The sequence below is a fragment of the Heptranchias perlo genome, chromosome 29 (genome assembly GCF_035084215.1).
Source record: "Heptranchias perlo isolate sHepPer1 chromosome 29, sHepPer1.hap1, whole genome shotgun sequence".
NCBI classification, from domain to species: domain Eukaryota; kingdom Metazoa; phylum Chordata; class Chondrichthyes; order Hexanchiformes; family Hexanchidae; genus Heptranchias; species Heptranchias perlo.
The window spans coordinates 17075446-17094519 of record NC_090353.1 but is presented as its reverse complement, the minus strand read 5'-3'; the positions used below and the strand labels follow the sequence as shown (position 1 = coordinate 17094519).

Genomic DNA, 19074 nt, shown 5'->3' with positions numbered 1-19074 from the left:
TAAGGGAGGGTGAAAGCACATTTGAAGAGAAGCACCTTTGAAGAGGGTATTGAAGGGAGGTGACCAGACAGGGATGCTGAGGGAGGAGTTCTACCAGATAGGGGCAGGGTAGCTGAAGAATTGGTCACTGACCGAGTGGAAAGTAGGGAATGAAAAGTAGACCAGTATCGGGAGCGGAGGGTGCACGTGGGGATACACAGCTGGAGAAGATGTTGGAAGCCAGTGAGTACAGCGAAGCTCCCTCTACTCTGCCCCAACCTCTCAAAGTTGCCCCCTATTGCACCAGTGTGACATTTTTTCCATGTCCCACACTGGCCAGTCTGTAGCCTTTCTGAGTGAGATTGCTCAACAGTTTCATCCTGTGGGCCCATGCTTACTTGCAACTGGGTTGAGATTGCCTTGATTGTATTCCTATTTAGTGTCATCTATATGTGTAAGTTTTAGTTAAACTGGTGTGAAACTATCTTTAGGGACTGGGAAGGTGCCAGCAATTGTCGGAATAATGCATCTCCGTGGAAAGAAACTCCGGACTCTGCTTACTGCAGGTGTGAGTGGATTCTGTAGCTCCATCACATCACATGACTGCATTCAGTGAGCTTGTTTGATTTAAGAAAGAAGTCGAGTGAGAAAAGTCAGCTCAACAAGCCCTCAAACCCACTCGCTCCATTCAGAATCCACACCTGATTATTCTTTCATGGACTTCCCCCACCTGCCAATCCCCTCATTTACACGTGATCCTGCTGGATCTGCACTAACGCCCAAGGCAGACTTCTACCTCCAGCAACATGTGGCGACCTCACCTCCACCCTCCCCCACCCTCTACATACACATCCCCCCCCGGGCCAGGTTAATCAGCACATTCATCAGAAAGCCAGAGTACGCTCAGGCAGTAGCCTGTGTCCTTGACGTTGTCTGGTGTTTGGATCGGATCGGATACAAAGCAGTTCCCCCCCATCGAGAGGCTTCTGCTGCAGTAATGTGGCCCGGTTTCCTCTCCTGTTCACAAAAATTTAGCGTTTTCTTTCAATTAAAAACACCTGCAGCCTGTTTGAATGATTTGAATATCGCGGCACTCTGTGCCCAGCTCGGGGCTGTGGGGAAAAGGGTGCAGCTGTTGATGGCAGGTCTGCAGCTGTCTGATTGGCGATCGGACACTGAAGAGAGCTGAACCCTCAACAGGAAATGATACCAGCATGACTTCCAGTTGCACTTTTGTTACAGAATAGTTTCAGTTTCTTAATTTTTACTCAGTCTTTTTTTCACTTGGTTTAGAAGAAAGGAAAACCAAAAGACAAGAGTCCAGGAGCTGGAAACTCGGCCGTGTAGCGCCCATTTTTCAGGCGCTATGCGGCCTCCTAACGTCCTAACGTCCCAAAATGGCGTCCGGAATGCATTCGTACGTGATGTGGTCTGGACGCCATTTTGGTACAGGCGTTTGTGCACGTGCAGATAACGAACACCGGCATCATGTAAAGTAAGGAGAATATGCGTTAGATCAGTGTGCAACGCTGATTTAAAGGGATAGAAGCCGTTTTGGCACTCAATACTCCAGCCAATGAACTTTCTTAACCACGAACAGGTGGCCTGGCGGGGCCCCCCACCACCGCAATTTAAAGGGATCATGCAGGTGTTGCAGGTTAGTGGATGAATTATTGTTTCAGGCGACTGGTACAATTGTACATATTTGTTGAAGCTTCCTATACTTGGATAGAGTTGCTATAGTATATAGAAAGTGGTTTGGCAGGTCCTACATTAATGTTGATGTCAATTACAACAGTGTGCTGAACAAGATTCCTGGGTGGCCTGCTAGGGCTCTCGCTGGGCAGTGAGGCCATGCAGAGCAGGTCAAGCTGCAAGGAGAAGGAGGAGGAGGCGGCACAGGGCACTGAGCAGGAGGCCATATTCCATGAGGGCCTTCAGGGAACAAAATGCTTACCTCAACATGAGCGAAGATCAGTGCATCCGACAGCTGCGGTTCACCAGAGAGATTGTGATGGAGATATGTCAATTGCTGCAGCCACAACTGTAGCCTCAGAGCAGGGCAAGGACAGCATTGCCTGTGGCTTTGAAAGTAACCATGACGGTGAACTTTTATGGCTTTGTATCCTTTCAGCTCTCTGCTGGCGAGCTGTGCAACATCTCACAGTGTGCAGTGCATAAGGGAGGTCACAGAGGCACTGTACAAAGTGCACAACAGGTTCATCGCATTCCCTCTTGACAGAGAAGCAGAACAAGCGAGCACGAGGGTTTGCTCGCATTGCAGGCTTCCCCAAGGTGCAGGGTGCCATTGACTGCACGCATATCGCCATGCGTGCTCCACATCTCAACTCGGCCATCTTTATGAACAGAAAGGGGATCCACTCCCTCAATATGCAGCTGGTGTGTGACCACACACAGTGCATCATGCAGGTCAGTGCTCGCTACCCTGGCAGCAGTCATGACTCCTCCATCATGCGGCAGTCCAATGTCCTAACTATCTTTGCACCGGCTCGGCAAGTGGCTATTGGGTGACAAGGGCTATCCCTCATGAGGTGGCTCATGACTCCGGTCAGGTGAGGCCGCACACGTGCAGAGCAGGCATACAACACGAGAACATGCACCCACACGGAACGCACACTGTAGGCCTCCTAAAGCAACGCTTCCGCTGCCTGAACTTTTCTGGTGGAGCTGTGCAGTACTCCGCTGAGCGGGTGTCAAGATTCATCGTGGTATACTGGATGCTGCACAACCCGGCCATCATGAGGGAACGGCCCTTGCCACCACCTATCCGGCAAGACCCTGAGCCAGAGGCAAAGGAAGAGGAGGACGAGGAGGAAGAGGCTGAGGAGGAAGTGGAGGAAGATGCAAGGAGGCAACAAGGTGCACAGGCCCTGTCCGCCAGGGCTCTGCGTGCTCACCTCATTCGTGAGCGATACCTCCCAAGTCAACAACAGTCCTATGCTCCCCACCTGTCCTCTCCCACATGACCATCAAATCGCCCTCCATACGATTGCACATTGCTTCCTCCTGCAGCTCATGGCATAAATAAAAACCACCACCAACTGCGACTTCAAATCCAAATTTATAATGTAACACATTAACTCAAGTATCAAACATTACACTATTCACCCTTGTGCATTCCCTCAGTGCCTGTCGTTCGTGTGCCTTTGCCTTTCCTAGTGCTCCTATGAGATGCATCCCAGTGGCTGGAGCATGGGTGATGAAAGGCTGCTGGCCTTCAATTGAGGAGCATGCAGATGGCCTTGGAGGACGGCCTGGAGCAGCTCTGGGCCAGGAGGGCCCGACGTCAGACTGCACCATCTCGGCATGGGCTGCAGCAGTCTGACCTGGCTAGCTGATAGGCAACAACAAGGGCACTGGAGGAGTGGCAGGGGCGGGAGCAGGAATGCTATCGTCCGGGCAGAGGACAGAAGGTTGGACTGCTGTGGCACCACTGCCACTTGCACGGGGCGGCGCCTCAGCACTCCTGGTGATCAGCTGGAGAATGGATTGCTGGAATGCTGTGACATCCTGAAAACACCATTCCACAGTGGTCCCCAGAGCCATGAGAGCAGCAGTCTGTGCTTCCATAGCAGCTGTCTGAGCTTCAACTGAAGCTTGCAGACCTTTGATATGGTTCTGTGCTGCAACGGAAACTGTGACATCGGTCATCAGATGCTGCACATGGTGGGTTCCACAGGTGTACTGATGGAGGTGACCACCCGTTCCATGTGGGTAAGGATAGGCTCCAAGATCTGCGCAAAGTCATGTGCCAAGTTGGAGCTGACTCCTAAATGCCCCTTCTCATTGTGCGCAGGCTTTCTGGCAGGCTTTCCAGTGCCCCAAACATTTGGTGGTGTACGCCCATCAGCCGTCTTCTGTAGCCTGGCCCATCGAAGTCATCATCTGACTCCTCAGCAGCAGAACCATTGTGCAACCTTGTGCTCCAGCGAGCTGGCACCTGTGGTATCCGCTCCCCCCACCCTGGCTCCTGCACATTTGTGCCCGATGTCTCACCTCGTGCCGATCCCTCCTCCAACCTAGCCTCTAAAGGACACGTGGTGTCAGTATCTGAGCTGGTGGATGCGAGTGTCAGGTCAAGTGACGTTGCGGCTACATTATCAGTGTCCTCCTCCTCCTCCTCCTCCTCCTCGGACGGTGCCGGCTCCAGTTCCTGAGTATCTGCAATGACAAAGGGAGACGGGTTGAGTTATGGAGCGGGGAGAGGAGCATGTAAGGCGTGTGTGCTGCCATCATCTGCAGCACATGCGTCAGAAAAGATCGTGGGATGAGGGAGATGTGGGAAACGAGAAGGAGGATTAGGTATGCGGAGACCCCCTTCATCATCGGGACCTCCAGCGCTGCCAATGGCCATGGCTGCAGTGACGTTCCGCCCAATAGTGCACAGCACTGTCTCCTCCAAGGAAGTGAGGACGTGTAGGCGTGCCTGTCCTCCCTCGGGTGTTTCAGTCTGCCGGCTGCTATGTGCCACCTTCTCCTGCAAGACGGAGGGAAGCGTGTCAGTGAGTGTCCTGCAATGTGTTTGGGTGATGTGCCTGTCATGGTCGAATAGCTGCCAGCATGTGTGACCCGTGAGTGGTGGGTATGTGGATTGCAAGTGTGCTATTACGTGAGGGTGAGATGCAGCGTCCGGAGTGCAGCATTGCGTAGGGATGGGCAGCGTTTGTTGGTGGGTGGGTGAAGGGGCGTGTTGTGCGTGGAGCAGTGGTGCAATGGTTAGGATGTGCCACTCGACCCTTGCATTCACTCATATCAAATCATTGAACTTTTTCCCAGCACTGTATCCACTTGCATGGTGCTATACTCCTGCCATTCACCTCCACAGCCACTTGCTCCCATTGCCTCCGCCTGTGTCTAAAGGGTCTCCTGGCACCGTGCGGGTACAGGATGGCTCCCCATTCCTGCACTCCCTCCACTAAAGCCTCCAGTGCATTGTCGGAGAACCTTGGGGCATGCTCTCTTGCCGCTCCAGCCATTCTGCCTGCCATCCTGCACTGCTTCCGTTGACAGTGCACCTCCCCTTTAAGAACTGTAGGCTGCCGTTATCTAGTGCTGGCCATACCCCAGATCGGGCCTCCTGCTGGTGCATGCAGCCACTCAACGGCATGGGTAGCACTGGCTGCACGTGGGAATCATGGTACTGAGGATGCAGCACAAGTCTCGTGTGCTGCCTGCATTGCCATCACTGGGCGCAGGTTAACCGCGCACCGCGACCCCCGCGGCCAGTACGGGGCCTTATCCTATTTAACCCCCTCAGTCTCCAGTTTTCCTTCATTAAAGGGAACGTTACCCCATTTAAAACCAAATAAGATCACGATCAGTAAAATTGGGTCCAGCTACGTAATGCTCTCAGTTCATTGATGCGGCCTTATATTCACTGTGCCCATCACACCCTATGTCTTAACTACCAATAAAATCAATTTTAAAACTGGAGTTCCAATTTCAGCTTTAACATTTCAACAGTCTTTCATAAAAAGTGAGTTAATGTGAGAAAGGGAGAGAAAAAGAGATCAAGAGAGAACAAGATTATATAAAAAATATATATATATATAAAAAAAGAGACACAGACACAGAGAGAGACAAACACAGAGAAAAAAAGAGATAGAAAGGAAGGGATACAGAAATGCCTAGAAATTGTTACAAGCAGTAATATCACCAAGAGATGTGGATGAGATAATAGAATGCCAGCAACAGATAAGCAAATGCCACGATGCCGGGCATTTTGAAACCTAGAGATGAATGTGCCTCAATTGGATCAACCACAAGATTCTCTAATTTGGTACGGAAACATTTTTGGAAAGGAAGGGGATTTATCCATAGTCCTAGAGCTGGATTTACAATTGCAATTGCTGGCATTTCTATAGAGTTGCTCAGGGGAAGGAAAATGTCTTGGAGTTCTTTACATCAATGAGGAGAAAAAAATAATCATGGATGCTGAGTAGGAGGAGATACAGAGGGTTAGAGAGAAGGGTGGAAGCTTGGTCAAAAAGGGTTTTGATGTGGTGGCTGCACAAGGCCCCAATGGTGGATTGAAAGATAGGGGGGTGGGGGGTGGGGGGGGGGGCATGCAGGACAGGACATGGGCTATGCCCCCCCCCACCAGATAATATCAGCTCCCTCTCAGGGACCCATTATCCTAGCTTCTGAAAGACGATAACAACAACTAGTTGTATTTATATAGCGCCTTTAACACAGTAAAACATCCCAACATTACAGGAGCGACATTAAATGAAAATTGACACCGAGCCACATAAGAAGATATTAGGACAGGTGACCAAAAGTTTGGTCAAAGAGATAGCTTTTAAGGAGTGTCTCAAAAGGAGGAGAGGGGTTTAGGGAGGGAATTCCAGAGCTTGGGGCCCAGACAGCTGAAAGCACGGCTGCCAATGGTGGGGCGAAGGAAGTCGCGGATGCTCAAGAGGCCAGAATTGGAGGAAAGCATGTGGAAGAATTGCAGTGGATCGTAAAATGCTCCTTAAAATAAGTTTGTGAAAAACAATGGTTCCAATGTAACATGTAGAAGTGAAGGGGTCTATATTCTGAAGTTGCCAAGTACTTTGCTATGTCTGGCTCTGTTTTGAGATACAAGATTCCACAAAGAATGATCAACACAGGGAATAAACTTCCAGGATGAACAGTGGAGGTAAAACCCTGGAATCTTTTAAGAAACAATTGGATACTGAAATGTGGCGGACTTTAAGATCTTTCTGGGTGGATGCACTAAGATGGGTTGAATGGCCTTCCTCATCTGTAACTATCTAGTGACCTTGTGAATACCAGTCTTACAGAGGACCTCCAGGAATCCTTTCAACACCACTCAAACACCCTCTCTGGACAGACTGACTGATCAGTGAGGAACAATTGCAATCCCTGTGCTTGCGAGATGGCCAAGGCTGTCCTATCTTGCCCAAAATCAACGCGGGGTAAAGAGAAAACATTTACACAGCAAGTACGAACTCAAAATACAAACAGAAAATGCTGGTCCATCAGCATTTGTAAAGAGCAGGTATAAACACGAGCTGTGACATGGTGCATTTCAGCGCGCAGTCACTGGGGGTGAAATCCGACTTCAGTGGTAGCACAAAACACATAATAGCGAATCAGCAGCCGGTTTTACATTGACTTCAATGGAAAAGAAAATTGGGGCAGGGTGTAAAACAAACGGCCGATTCGTTATCGCCTGTTTTGCACTATTGCTAAAGTTCAATTTCAGCCCCATTTTGTCATAGAAATCACAGAAGTTTATAGCACAGAAGGAGATCATTCAGTCCAATGTGCCTTTGCCAGAACAATCCAAAACTAATCTCATTGCCTGCTCTCTCCCCATATCCTTGTATCTTCCTCTACTTCAAATATTTATCCAATTTTTCCCCTTAAAAGATGCAATGGTCTCTGCTTCAATCAATGCCTGTGACAAAGCATTCCATGCTCCAGCAGTCGTCTGTGTAAAGAAATTTCTCCTAACCCCTCTCCTCACTCTCTTTAGGTGACAATTTTAAATTGATGACCCCTCATTACTGACTCCCCAACCAGAGGAAATGGTCTTTTTCTATTCACTCAAAAACACTTTATAAATGTAAAACCTCTATTAAATCTTCTCTTCATCGCCTCTCCTCTGGTGGAAATAGTCCTAGGATCTCAAATTTCTCCTCATAACTATAGGTTCTCATCCCTGGTATCATCCTAGTGAATCTATGCTGTATGCTCTCTATGGCTTTAATGTCCTTTCTAAGATGGGCACCCAAAATTGCACAGTACTAACCAATGCCTAACCTAAGTATTGTATAAATTTATTACTTTATTCTTGTACTAGATGCCCCACTTAGAAAATCAAAAATTATTTTGCCTTATTAATGGTTTTATCAGCCCGCATGCACTTTCAAGAATTATATATTTGAACCCCTAAGTCTCTGTTCATTCACACCCTTCAGTGTCTTTCCATTGTGCATATACTCCCATTCCTTGTTTTTTCTCCCTAAATATATTACCTCACACTTTTTCACATTAAATTGCATCTGCCACCTGTCTGCCCATTATGCTAAACTATGTTTCCCTGACATCTTTTACAATCCAAATAGGTGTTTGCCAAACCTCCTACTTTTATGTTGCCAGCAAATTTCAAGATTGTGTTCTCTATACCCAAGTCCAAATCATCTATGCACACACACACACACAGACAGAACAAAAGTGGGGAACATCACTTCTAATCTAAGCAATACTTACTTACTAACTGTCTATCCATGCTTATTCCACAGGCCTGAATTTTTCAAGCCTCTTGTTGACCTTATCCAACACCTTCTGAAAATCCATATAATCTGCATTTACTGCATTCCTTTTATCTATCCAGTTATGACTTCTTCAAAAACAACTTGAGACCGAAGCTCTCAAGACCAAAGTTCAGTGTGGCTAAAGAAAATAAAGAGAAACAGCACCACACATGGGGAAATATCTAGTTTCCACCCTTATGGCTTCGTCACAAGTTCTCCACACCCTCAAACACAAGGACCACTAGTCACACTCTGCAGGAACAAGTTGGTTGTAGCCAAAAGGACAAATCCTGACTCTGTCCTTTTAACTAGCATTCTACATTTCTTTTGGGGATATTTACAATGTGATCTTGATTCTGCAGCTTTGGCAAAATTTTAAGATTTTTTATGTTGCTTTTCTAACTAGGCTTTAAAGTGAATATTTGACCATTCCTAGGATATTAATATTTCACTTCTTGCATTAGAGAGGAGTAACTGCTTCAGAAGCTGATTACATATCAGCACAAGCTCTTTGCACTTCAATCTAATATTGTGATGTTGTAAAACATCTTCATTCCTGGTATCCTTGTTACATCATGTAATAGTTAAAGCTCTTCTGTATTACTCAATAGATTAAATTGTGAAAGAGGAACAAATAGGAAGTTATAAATTCTTATTAAATGAAATTTCTCTATTTACATTAAAATTAGGATCAATACAATTTCTCTTCCCCCACCCTGCAGGCATTGACTTGTTCTGGGGTATGGTTCGATGGATATACCCCCACCTCCACAAGTATTATTCTGGGGGATGGTTCCAGAGATACCGGCTGCTCTCTGGCAGCTTGCCCAAATGGTCAATCTTTACATATGTACCTGGAGACGGAAAGCAAGTATTTGGAGGAAATCACAGCCAGTGCCAGTCCTGTCCTTACCAGTCAGCCACGTGTGCATTTTCTAGCTGGAGTCACAGAACAACGAGGAGCAGGAGCCCTGCCCAATTCCAATTTTTTTTACCTCACTGGGGCCTCCAACTGTTGCCCCAGCTGACAACCCACTGACTGGGATCAAACCTGCACCTTCCTGCTCTGTAGTCTCAGTTGCACACAGAGATCCATACTTAAATGTGTATTTAGTGCAGATTTTAAAATGAAATTCCGATCCTCAGTCTTAAAAAAGTAGAAATAGGCAAAAGTGGAAGTCAAGTAAATTTTTACTACTTTGTTTAATCTGGATGCAAACTGAAGTAAAATTCACACTTCTGTAGCATGCTGCTTCATGTATAAAAACACAAGATGGATATAGCATGAAAGACCATCAAGCAGATTTGACTTTGGATAAGATTTATTCAAAGTACTAAATTGAATTGCGTGTACATGTATCTTATTTACAAAATGGAATTAAGACGATCAGCCAAAGGCATTATAATAATGGTGATAGAGAATACAATGACTGGATATATATTTACAATTTATAGCAACTGCAAACCAGATAGTTAAAACATTGTACATTCAAAGAGTAATGACATTAACAATGTATGTAACAATTAACTACAGTTGGGACAAAACCACAAGAACTTGTTATACACCTGATGAGGTTTCCGAGACCTCACTGCATTTCCATGCAAAATCCTTTCAGCAAAGAGCATGATACATTCTTTGCAAAAACACTCTTGAAACCAAACATCTATCTTGAAATAAATGGAAGAACCACCATTAAAAGCCCAACTCCGTAAGGGAGAGGATTCTTAAAATATATTTTTTTGGAGTTTTCCAACACTCTCTGAAGAGACAGAAACTACTGAACAGTTTCTATTCTTAAGTGGAATTTACTCAACAAGGATAAAGCTTCAAATTCAACCAACACTTAAATCAATACAAAAAAGAGTTGCATTCTGTTCAAATCATTTTAGAGTGTCAACTTCAAACACTTCAGGTTTAGGGAGGATTTACAGCCTTCTTATCCTCCTATTGCCACCGTCTCGTTCCTCATACAATGGAACTTAAAACAAAGGTCCACCCAAATCATGAATTTCAGAAATGTTCTTAGCTTCCTAAAATATGAAGGGCACCATCTTGGTACATGCCCAAGCAAAGGAGAGAAGAATTTACAGAAGAGGGAAATTTGTATTAGGGTTATAAATCAGTGCATCATGGTGATTGGGTTAGTAGGTACCTAACATACAAACAACTTCCTGGATGAGAGATTCTAGACAGATTGGATTTGCACAAAAAGAGTAAAAGGCGCATAAAGGGTAAGAGATCTTTTTTTAACAAAAAAACTCTTCACTAATTTTTTCTGCCAATTTTTCCTTCCCTTAATGTCAATTCCTTGTTGGGGTACAGCTCCTCCAGTACCTTCAAGTATTGATATTTGATTTGACCCAAGAGCCTCCATAATGACCATGGGCAGACTATTTGATTGTATCAGAACCAAGCCAGACCCGGTTCTTGCTCAACAGTCACACGAGCACGCAGTCCAGCAGGGATAGTGATGAGGAGCAATCTGTACACTTTTCAAAAATGATTTGTTGCACAAGGTCAACTTAGTCATTGGAATAATCCAGATCAGACCAGTATTTTAGTGTCTGGATATTACATTTTTAAAAATACATGATTTAAAAAAAACGGATGAGTTTCTTGAAAGGTTGGTACTTAAGAGTGGGAAAATAAAATTCTCCGCATCTCTCCTGAAGGGGCTAACTCTTGCTGAGGATTGGATTCCATGGTCGCTGGTCACCCTCCAGTACCTCACCCAAGTGGCTATCTTTCATATGGTGAACATTGACAGCAACCATCAAGAGGTTATTTTATTGCAGGTTGCATCAGGGCCCAAACCCATACTGTCCACATCAGATATCCATATACGTGCTTGTATCAGCAGATATCAGTGGACAGTGATCAGGAGTAGGAACCTGAACTGAAATCCCCCTCCCTGCCACAGGATCATTAAATGCTTATTGTAACACCACTACTGCTACCTTCCCAGCATCAGTGAGCGGGAAATCATTTATCCTTTCCACGCCCTGTTTTCCCTAGCACCATAAACCATTTCCTGTGTATCTGCTAACCTCACTTTCAACCAGGTATAAAGAATCAGACAAGCTTATCCACATCTCATTTAACATTAGACAAAAGCAATTAATATTCTTTTATCAATTCTATTGACAAGAATGGGAAAATGAAGACTGATTAATTCATATTACAAATATATTTTGCAAACTGTCCTTGGGCAGGAACTAACTGCATTTTTAAAAGTTGTAGATCAAATGAAAATGAGAGCTGCAACTCCAACAGACAAAATTCCTATCCAGTTCCACTTTTAACCCAGTCAACAAAAATGTAGAATCATAGAAAGGTTACAGCATAGAAAGAGGCCATTTGGCCATCAAATCCATGCTGGCTTTATGCAAGATCTAGCTAGTCCCACTCTCCTGCTCTATCCCCGTAGCCTTGCAAATTTTTTCCTTTCAAGTACTTATCCAGTTCCCTTTTGATGTGTGTTTGAGTTTTGAAATAATGATTTAACAAGGACACCAACTTATATTTTGTTTTGTACCATTTTGTTTATGCATTAAACAAAAATAAATGTCACATCTGCAGCACATACAGATGGAATTTTATACAGACTCACATGTATACCGAAACAAAAAAAAACCTATAGAACAAAACCTGTCCAACCAGCACATTGCAGTTACTGGGAGAAAAGGGGTTAAAGTTAGCAAATTAAGGCTTGTGATGGCAGGATATAAAGACAGGCAGTAACCACAAAGCAAAAAGAGGAAATGCAAACAAACTCACATTCTTTATACAGTTTTACATCTAAACTCCACAGGCAGGTGCTCGTCTATGTTGAGTAGTGACAATAATGATGTACATGTGTTAGCTAAGTCAGCAAGCTTCTCTGAGCAGTCAGGCAATGGAATATAAAACAAAGCAGCTTTTCAGAAGTGGGACAGTTCAAAAACCATAAACAGATTACATTGCTGGAATTTCTGTACCTGACCAGAGGAAAGGCTGCTGCACATCCCCACATATTGCACAGTCGGTTTCCCAATGAACAGCGCAAGTTTATGTCCAGCAGATTTTAAAAAAAGAGGATCGCAACACTGCTCATGCACCAAATCCCAAAACGGGGTATTATATCTTTCCAATGTTGAAAATGTAGTGAAAATGCTCTTGGTTTTATTCAAGTACCAGCGTAAGTTATATTTAATACGATCAGTTTAGGAAAACAAAAGCAAAAGTTTCCAAAATTCCCATAGTTAAAAATCAGTTTGGCTCAGTTGGTACCACTCTTGTCTCCAAGTCAGAAGTTGGTGGGCTCAAGCCCCACCCCAGGACTTGAACACATAATCTAGTCTGATACTTCAGGTGCAGTACTAATGTAGTGCCACACTGACAGAGATGCTGTTGTTTGGATAAGACGGTAAACCGAGGCCCTGTCTATCTGTTCAGATGGACATAAAAAGATCCCATAGCATTATTCAAAGAGGAACAGGCAGGTCTCAGTCTCCTAGCCAACATGCCCCACCGCCCCCAAAACAGTTCAAGTGCTCATTCACGCATTGCTGTTTGTAGCACCTTGCTGAGAACAAATTGTCTGCCAGTTTATTTACAACAATAATAAATCACTGCAAAAGTAATCCATTGGCTGTGAAGTGCTTTAGGATGTCCTGAGTGTGATAAGGCGCTATATAAATGCAAATTTTCTTTTAGTTATCAAACCAGTGAAAATATTAATGTTCATTTTATTAATCAAATTTTCCTGTAGATGTGCTTGGGAGTACACGGTTATCAATAAGCAGCATTTCCAATCAAAAGTTCAAAATGGAAGAACTAGATTTTTTAATAATAAGCCCACACAACTACTCCCTTCCAAATTGGTTGTGAACATAATGAAAGCATAGCCACTATTAACAGTTCATCACTTGCCAAGTTGGTTTAAAATACACCCTTGCTTTTATTTTAGATAAGTTCTGACATTACTACATTAAAAAGATAAAGAAAAAAAATCTAGAATGCTGAAAACCTAATAAAATTAAAATGTGTATTTTCAACATTTTCTGTATTTTATTTCAGATTTCCAGCATTGCTGGATTTTCTTTTTATCTAATGATTTCTTTCTTCCTTATGAGAGTCCTTTAACCTGGTGGATTCATGAATACGTAAGCTTAGTGTTCAGTTTGCTTGGACAATGAACTCCATCCTGGGATGGAGAGCACCCATTTTTTCCTTTCTTTTTGCAAGGATAATTGGAAAGCGGGATATGGGGGTATAATGGGGGTTCACTGGAACATTTATACCATGTTTTATGATGGGGTGATGTTTACATGTTAGGCTGAATTTCAGTTTACATTTCTATTGCTAAATGTTTCTTACTATAGTTGGTGGTTTGCTATAAAATAAATACAGGCTATTCACAAATAGAGAGAGAAACACGAAGGATGGTAAATGAGAGCCTTAGTGTTTTCAGGAATTGTACCAACGCAATCAGTGTTCACTGATCTGAACCATCAATTTCAATTTAGAGATCAATGGTCAAAAGGAGAATTATTGAAGTAAACCAAATTTTAGAAATTCAAGCTCCCCAAATTTGCATTTAAACTTTACACCATTTTGGAAATTGCACAAGATCCTTAAAATATGTGTATCAAGTACTCTGCAATAAAAAAACACTAAACATTCTGAATAATAAAAGGTGGCAAACACATTGAAAAGTGAGTTTTAATACAATAAGCCCTCTGTAAACATTTTTCGTAAACTGTACAGTAGTCCATTGCAGTTTTACCCATCAAATGTTTACGGATGGTTATGTGGGGAGGGGAGGGGGGGGGGGGGAAGAAAGAGGGCAGGACACACAAATATACCCCTGCACTAACATACAAGGAGGCAAAAAAAATCCAATGAGCTCCTGTAGTTAACCTTTAAAAAAGGAAGAGCAGGTTTGGGGAAGAAACAATTATTAATTCCACGCCCCCCCCCCAATCTGTTTTAAACTGAAAACCAAATAAGGCTTCAGTATCTGATTTGACATTTAAACCAAATTTTCTTAGATCTTTTGCAATGAAAAATAAGGAGTGCTTTGAATAACCCTCTCTCAGACCAGACTTCCCTTCTCTCTCATGATCTATATAGATTTCAAAAGATTAATGATTACTATGGCTCTTATTCTGCACTCTGAATATTTTTACTTTATCCTTACTTGGACATTATTCTGTTTGAATACAACAAATTTGACCTCAGAAGTCATCTCATTAAGTGACGTTCACAAGCTCTCTGACTACTCACTTTGGCCATGAGTACAGGAAGCTGACTGCAGTGTTGCTAACTGCATCACAAAAACATGATTTTTAAAAACATGCAAAGTATTTGGTGCCCAAGAGTGTCATTTATTAAAGCCAAGAAAAAACTGTCCCAAAATCATTGCCATATCACTAATATTACAGTGTTGTTATATGGCAAGTTTGTGACATCAGGGTGTTGCAAATCAGTGACGCACAAGATCAGTGTTAGATACTGTACAAAGATCACTGAAACATTTCCTACTGCATCTTCTATAGAAATTCAAGAGGATACAATTCAAACCTTTGGGTTCACATTTGGACTTTCTGAATTCCAACTGGGCTGGGATCTCTGCTTTGTCACTTCTCCATTTAAAAATAATATTCAGCAAAAAAAAAATTAGGACAGGTCTGCAGGTCTTTACATAATTAGTGCTGACAGACCAGACTGGTTACTGTGCAATGCAGAGGGTATACTTTTTGTTCAAGGCTAGTTGTTGCCTCTAGTCCATAATAAAGTAGGTTAAGATTACACACACATTTCTCATCAATGTGTTCTTTGCCCTGTCATTTTGCACAGGATAGCACAAATGATTGTCAAATTCCAAACTCCGCATTTCCATTCCATAAACTTCAACCTTACAATGGGACAACAACCACCGTCTAATTTGAGTAGAGATATCAAGTTTTCAATCCCACTGTTTATTAGGATTGCATTTAGACGCTGGCTGCATATATACTGGCTCCTGAGAATGTTGCAAATGAAGTTTATTTCTTGCATGTATTCCACTAAAGTAAACAAGTTGCTGTTGTGTTGATGCTGGCTGGAGTAACATAGCACATTTCAGGGACAAGTGTGAATTGTATAAATTTTCATTTCTGTATAGTTCTTTGTCGATAAATTCACACAATCGTTTCACTGGAATCTTTCCTCATAAGCTTCGATGAGAGGAGAGAATGCTGAGTGGCATTCTTATGGTCTGCAGTCATCAATCGGACCTTTTGGTTGGTCCTTCGCCATTCTGAGTAGAGCTGGCAGTGATAGCGGAATGAAACCTTCGGGCAAAAATCAGCACGTGTTACTTTTACAAGTAGTGGATTTCTCCCTCCTAATTCCACCCTCCCCCATGCACTGACTTTCCTGGGGAGGAGGTGACATTCTAGAGTATGACTCTACATCTACTTGGAAAGCATGTTGGTCAGCTATTTTACTGCTTAGGGCATCACAGGCAAACCCAATCATGTCCTCATCCAACAATGAGGAAAGAATACCAATCCTAAGCAGGAATCCTGGCCAATTTTTTCCTCCTCCCTGGCGCAGGGACACAGAGGCCAATTGCAGCACCATTAAAACAACTCTGATGGAGATTAGCCAACTTAGCCCTGGCCAGAGTTTGAACCAAGGACTTTCCTGCTGTTTTAGGCTCAGAAGCACATTACGAAGACCACTGACCCATAGAGCCACAACACAGGCATTTTCCTGCAATAATTACATAGTCTGAATTTTAAATATTACCTGATTATTCCTTTATAAGTTTCTAGCTAGTTTACTTTCCAGCTTCCAATTCACTTACCAAAAGTGGGAACCTGTTCATGATAGATATTTTTCTTCAAATATGTCATCATTGGGTTTTGGGATCAAGTTATTGGACACTGGGACTATATACATCCCATACTCAATACAAGTAATTTGGTAAACAAGAAGCCACCTAAACACTGGTTTCGCATTTAGCAGGTTTACTGAAATGTGGGCAACAACTCCAAATAAAAAGTGCAAGTGGAAGGTCAGTGATTGAATTCATGTGGTCACACTGCACCAGAGTGGCAATTCCACACAAAAACAAACAGCATTCACTTTATGCCACTCTCACACAGTTCCTGGGTGGCAGTTTTGAAGTGGTGTTGATAAATACCTGCTCTGAGTCAGAGAATGAATCAACGACCTAGGGGTAGAAGAAGAGGAAAATAAAAAAAAAACCTCTCCTATCATAAGGATTAGTCGCTAGCCTTGCAAAAAGGTCTGGAGAAATAATATTAACACTTCCAGCAATCTAAATGATATGTTGCTGTAAAAGTTTAATAAAATAACATTTTTATTTAAAGTAAGGGTATGAAACAAAGTGTTACACCACAAGTGCTCCAGGATTAGTCAGCCTCCTTTGTACCAGTTCTATGCTGCTCAGTAGGTCAAAAAAACTTGTCTTCCTTTTGTTTCATCCGTATTTTATCTTTTAAAAAGATCTGATGTTGGCAGATGCTTTACAGAACCAACCACTGTCTGCGATGTATTAATAATGCACACTGGACACTTACTCAGAAATGGTGCGTGGACTTTGATGAGCTCGTAGCCAGGCCGAATGATATTAACAGATTGATGTTCCAGTTGCTTTGTTTCATGCTTTTAATTTGGGTTTGTGCCAAGATCCCAAAACAACCCACCACAGGAAATTCACCCTGTTTATCTGAACAGAACTGGGTCCATTAGATCTCTGTCATTCGTGGCTGATATGATAAGCTCCACTAACTTCACACTCTGAAGTAAACAGCTCATTTAAGCAAGACTACTATCATTACTGGAACTCTGAAGAAGGCAAGATGCCAATAATCCAAGCTGCGGCAGCTGTAAAATGAACAAATCTCCATAAAAACTAGAAAAAAAAAATCTAAAATGAAACAATATTAAACAGGACTCCCCTAATAGGCTTGAAGGTACGGGGCCAGGCTAGGTTTTCAAAGAGAAACATATTAAAAGTAGGACAGATTCATTTCCAGACATTGCTGGTTAAACTTGAAGCAACACTGCCTGGCTGTCTTCGATACCCATTTCTAACTGACTGGTACTGTTCTCTTAATTTTTGCAGTGGATCCCGGATTCTTAAATCTGATGCCACCTTGATTTTTGCATTTCTTTCAGCACATAACTCAGTTTTCCTATCACATCAGTTACAGCCAAATGTTTGTAGCACTTTTAAATTGAGGTGTAAACCAAGTCCCTATAAAATCACAGCTGTGGTTACTGCAGAGACCGTGATGGAGTGAAACCCCATTATGGGCCTTTTGCTAACTGACAAAGAGGGGCAACACAATTTCCCAACTGATTTCAAACCTTTATGAGCACATGAGTTTACAGTACTACTGGTTTTGGTCTTGAAAACCATTTCAAAGATTGATTTGTAATACAACCCTGTCAATATTTAGGACTTTGCCATTTGAATGGCTGAAGTCTTTGGAACTGGAGTTTATCCAAATGTTAATTTTTATAAAGTTGATCCTAGGCTTGTGTACAGCATAAACACCGGCACAGACCTGTTGGGCCAAATGGCCTGTTTCTGTGCTGTAAATTCTATGTAATCTCCAAAATGGGTGATGAGAACAAGGAAACAGACTTTTTACATAAACAAAAATAAGTTTTAGGCGTCTAGTTTGGTAATTTAGGGTTATTAAAATAATAAATCTATAACTGGAGTCTCAGTGACTTTATTGCTGTATTATTGCTTATTTTCAACTCCCAGACAGTGACGCTGAGTTACCCCAGGTAGATGGGAAAGGGAGTAGATTGTTCTTCAACCTGCCAGGAGTCTAAGGGTTAAATCATTTGAAATGGACAGTTACAATGCAATGTCTAAAATGACGTTCAACTTCATCTAATTCCTAACTTCTGCTTACCAGTGTCCACAGGACATAGATGGTAAAAAGTGCAACAGTGAGTGCAATAAGTCCAACTGCCTCCAGGCGGCTGTTGAATTGTAGATGATCCTGTGCCCCTCGCAAACAGAGCCAGCCAGAGATTGCTGCTAATGGAGTGATGAAAAGAAAGCAAATCATGTCACAAAATAACGTCCTCTTCTCATTCCTGGGACCCGGGTCTCTGAGCCACTGAAAGACAGGACAGTCTAATTACCTTCCTAAATCAAGTGTACATTCTAAACAGACACATACAGCACAGTAGACTTGTTATGTAGCTTTCAGTAAGCACTATAGGAAATGGCCACGTTTGTAGCACTAGGTGGGGGAAATTGCCTCTGTATGCATTGCAACAAAACCATAAACTTGTTCCTTTATAGATGAGTATACGATTTTGTTGAAGATAGTGGGCTGAGGAAACCTTCCCCCGCGATGCTCTACTGGTTGGGTGATCGTCAGTAGTCTGCTTTCTATCAACAGTTTCTTTTAAAATTAGCATTACATCCATTGGACTGAATGCATTCATGGCCCAATGACTAAGTCTGCATTTCAAGAGGGTTCAATTATTCAATCACAACCGATGACACCTAATAAAGAGGAAGCAAAAGGTTTAATTTCTACTTTCCTCTCGCCTCTGTAAAACACTGTGGGACCTTTTTCTAAATTAAAGGTGCTATGTAAATGAAAGTTGCTGTTGTAGAGTTAAAAAAATCCCTCCCAGCTCAAGAAGTATTGTTAGTGCAAAAGGAGTATACCTCCAGCATGTACTTTGCTCCCTGTCCCTTTCCTCCCCAACTCTACCAAGATCGATTACATCATTACTACAAGGCTCTCCATTTACAGATCCAATCAAGAAGTGGTG

General features: G+C 42.9%; 1 protein-coding gene across 2 annotated transcripts in view; it reads right to left on the bottom strand.

The window, feature by feature from the left end:
- Positions 1 to 9604: 9604 nt before the first annotated feature.
- Positions 9605 to 19074, bottom strand: part of marchf2 (membrane-associated ring finger (C3HC4) 2) — a 34608-nt gene continuing 25138 nt past the window's right edge. The window contains exons 4-6 of one of the 2 annotated variants that reach the window (XR_010957903.1): positions 18195 to 18404; positions 16842 to 17148; positions 15499 to 15584 (exon numbers count right to left, since the gene is read on the bottom strand). Coding sequence is in view for 1 of the 2 variants with exons in the window: in XM_067968177.1 (XP_067824278.1) it covers positions 15432 to 15584; positions 18195 to 18404 (363 nt within the window). In the remaining variant the exon portion in view is untranslated. Of the gene's footprint in view, positions 15585 to 16841; positions 17149 to 18194; positions 18405 to 19074 lie in introns of both variants that reach the window. The other variant, XM_067968177.1, reaches the window with a different exon arrangement.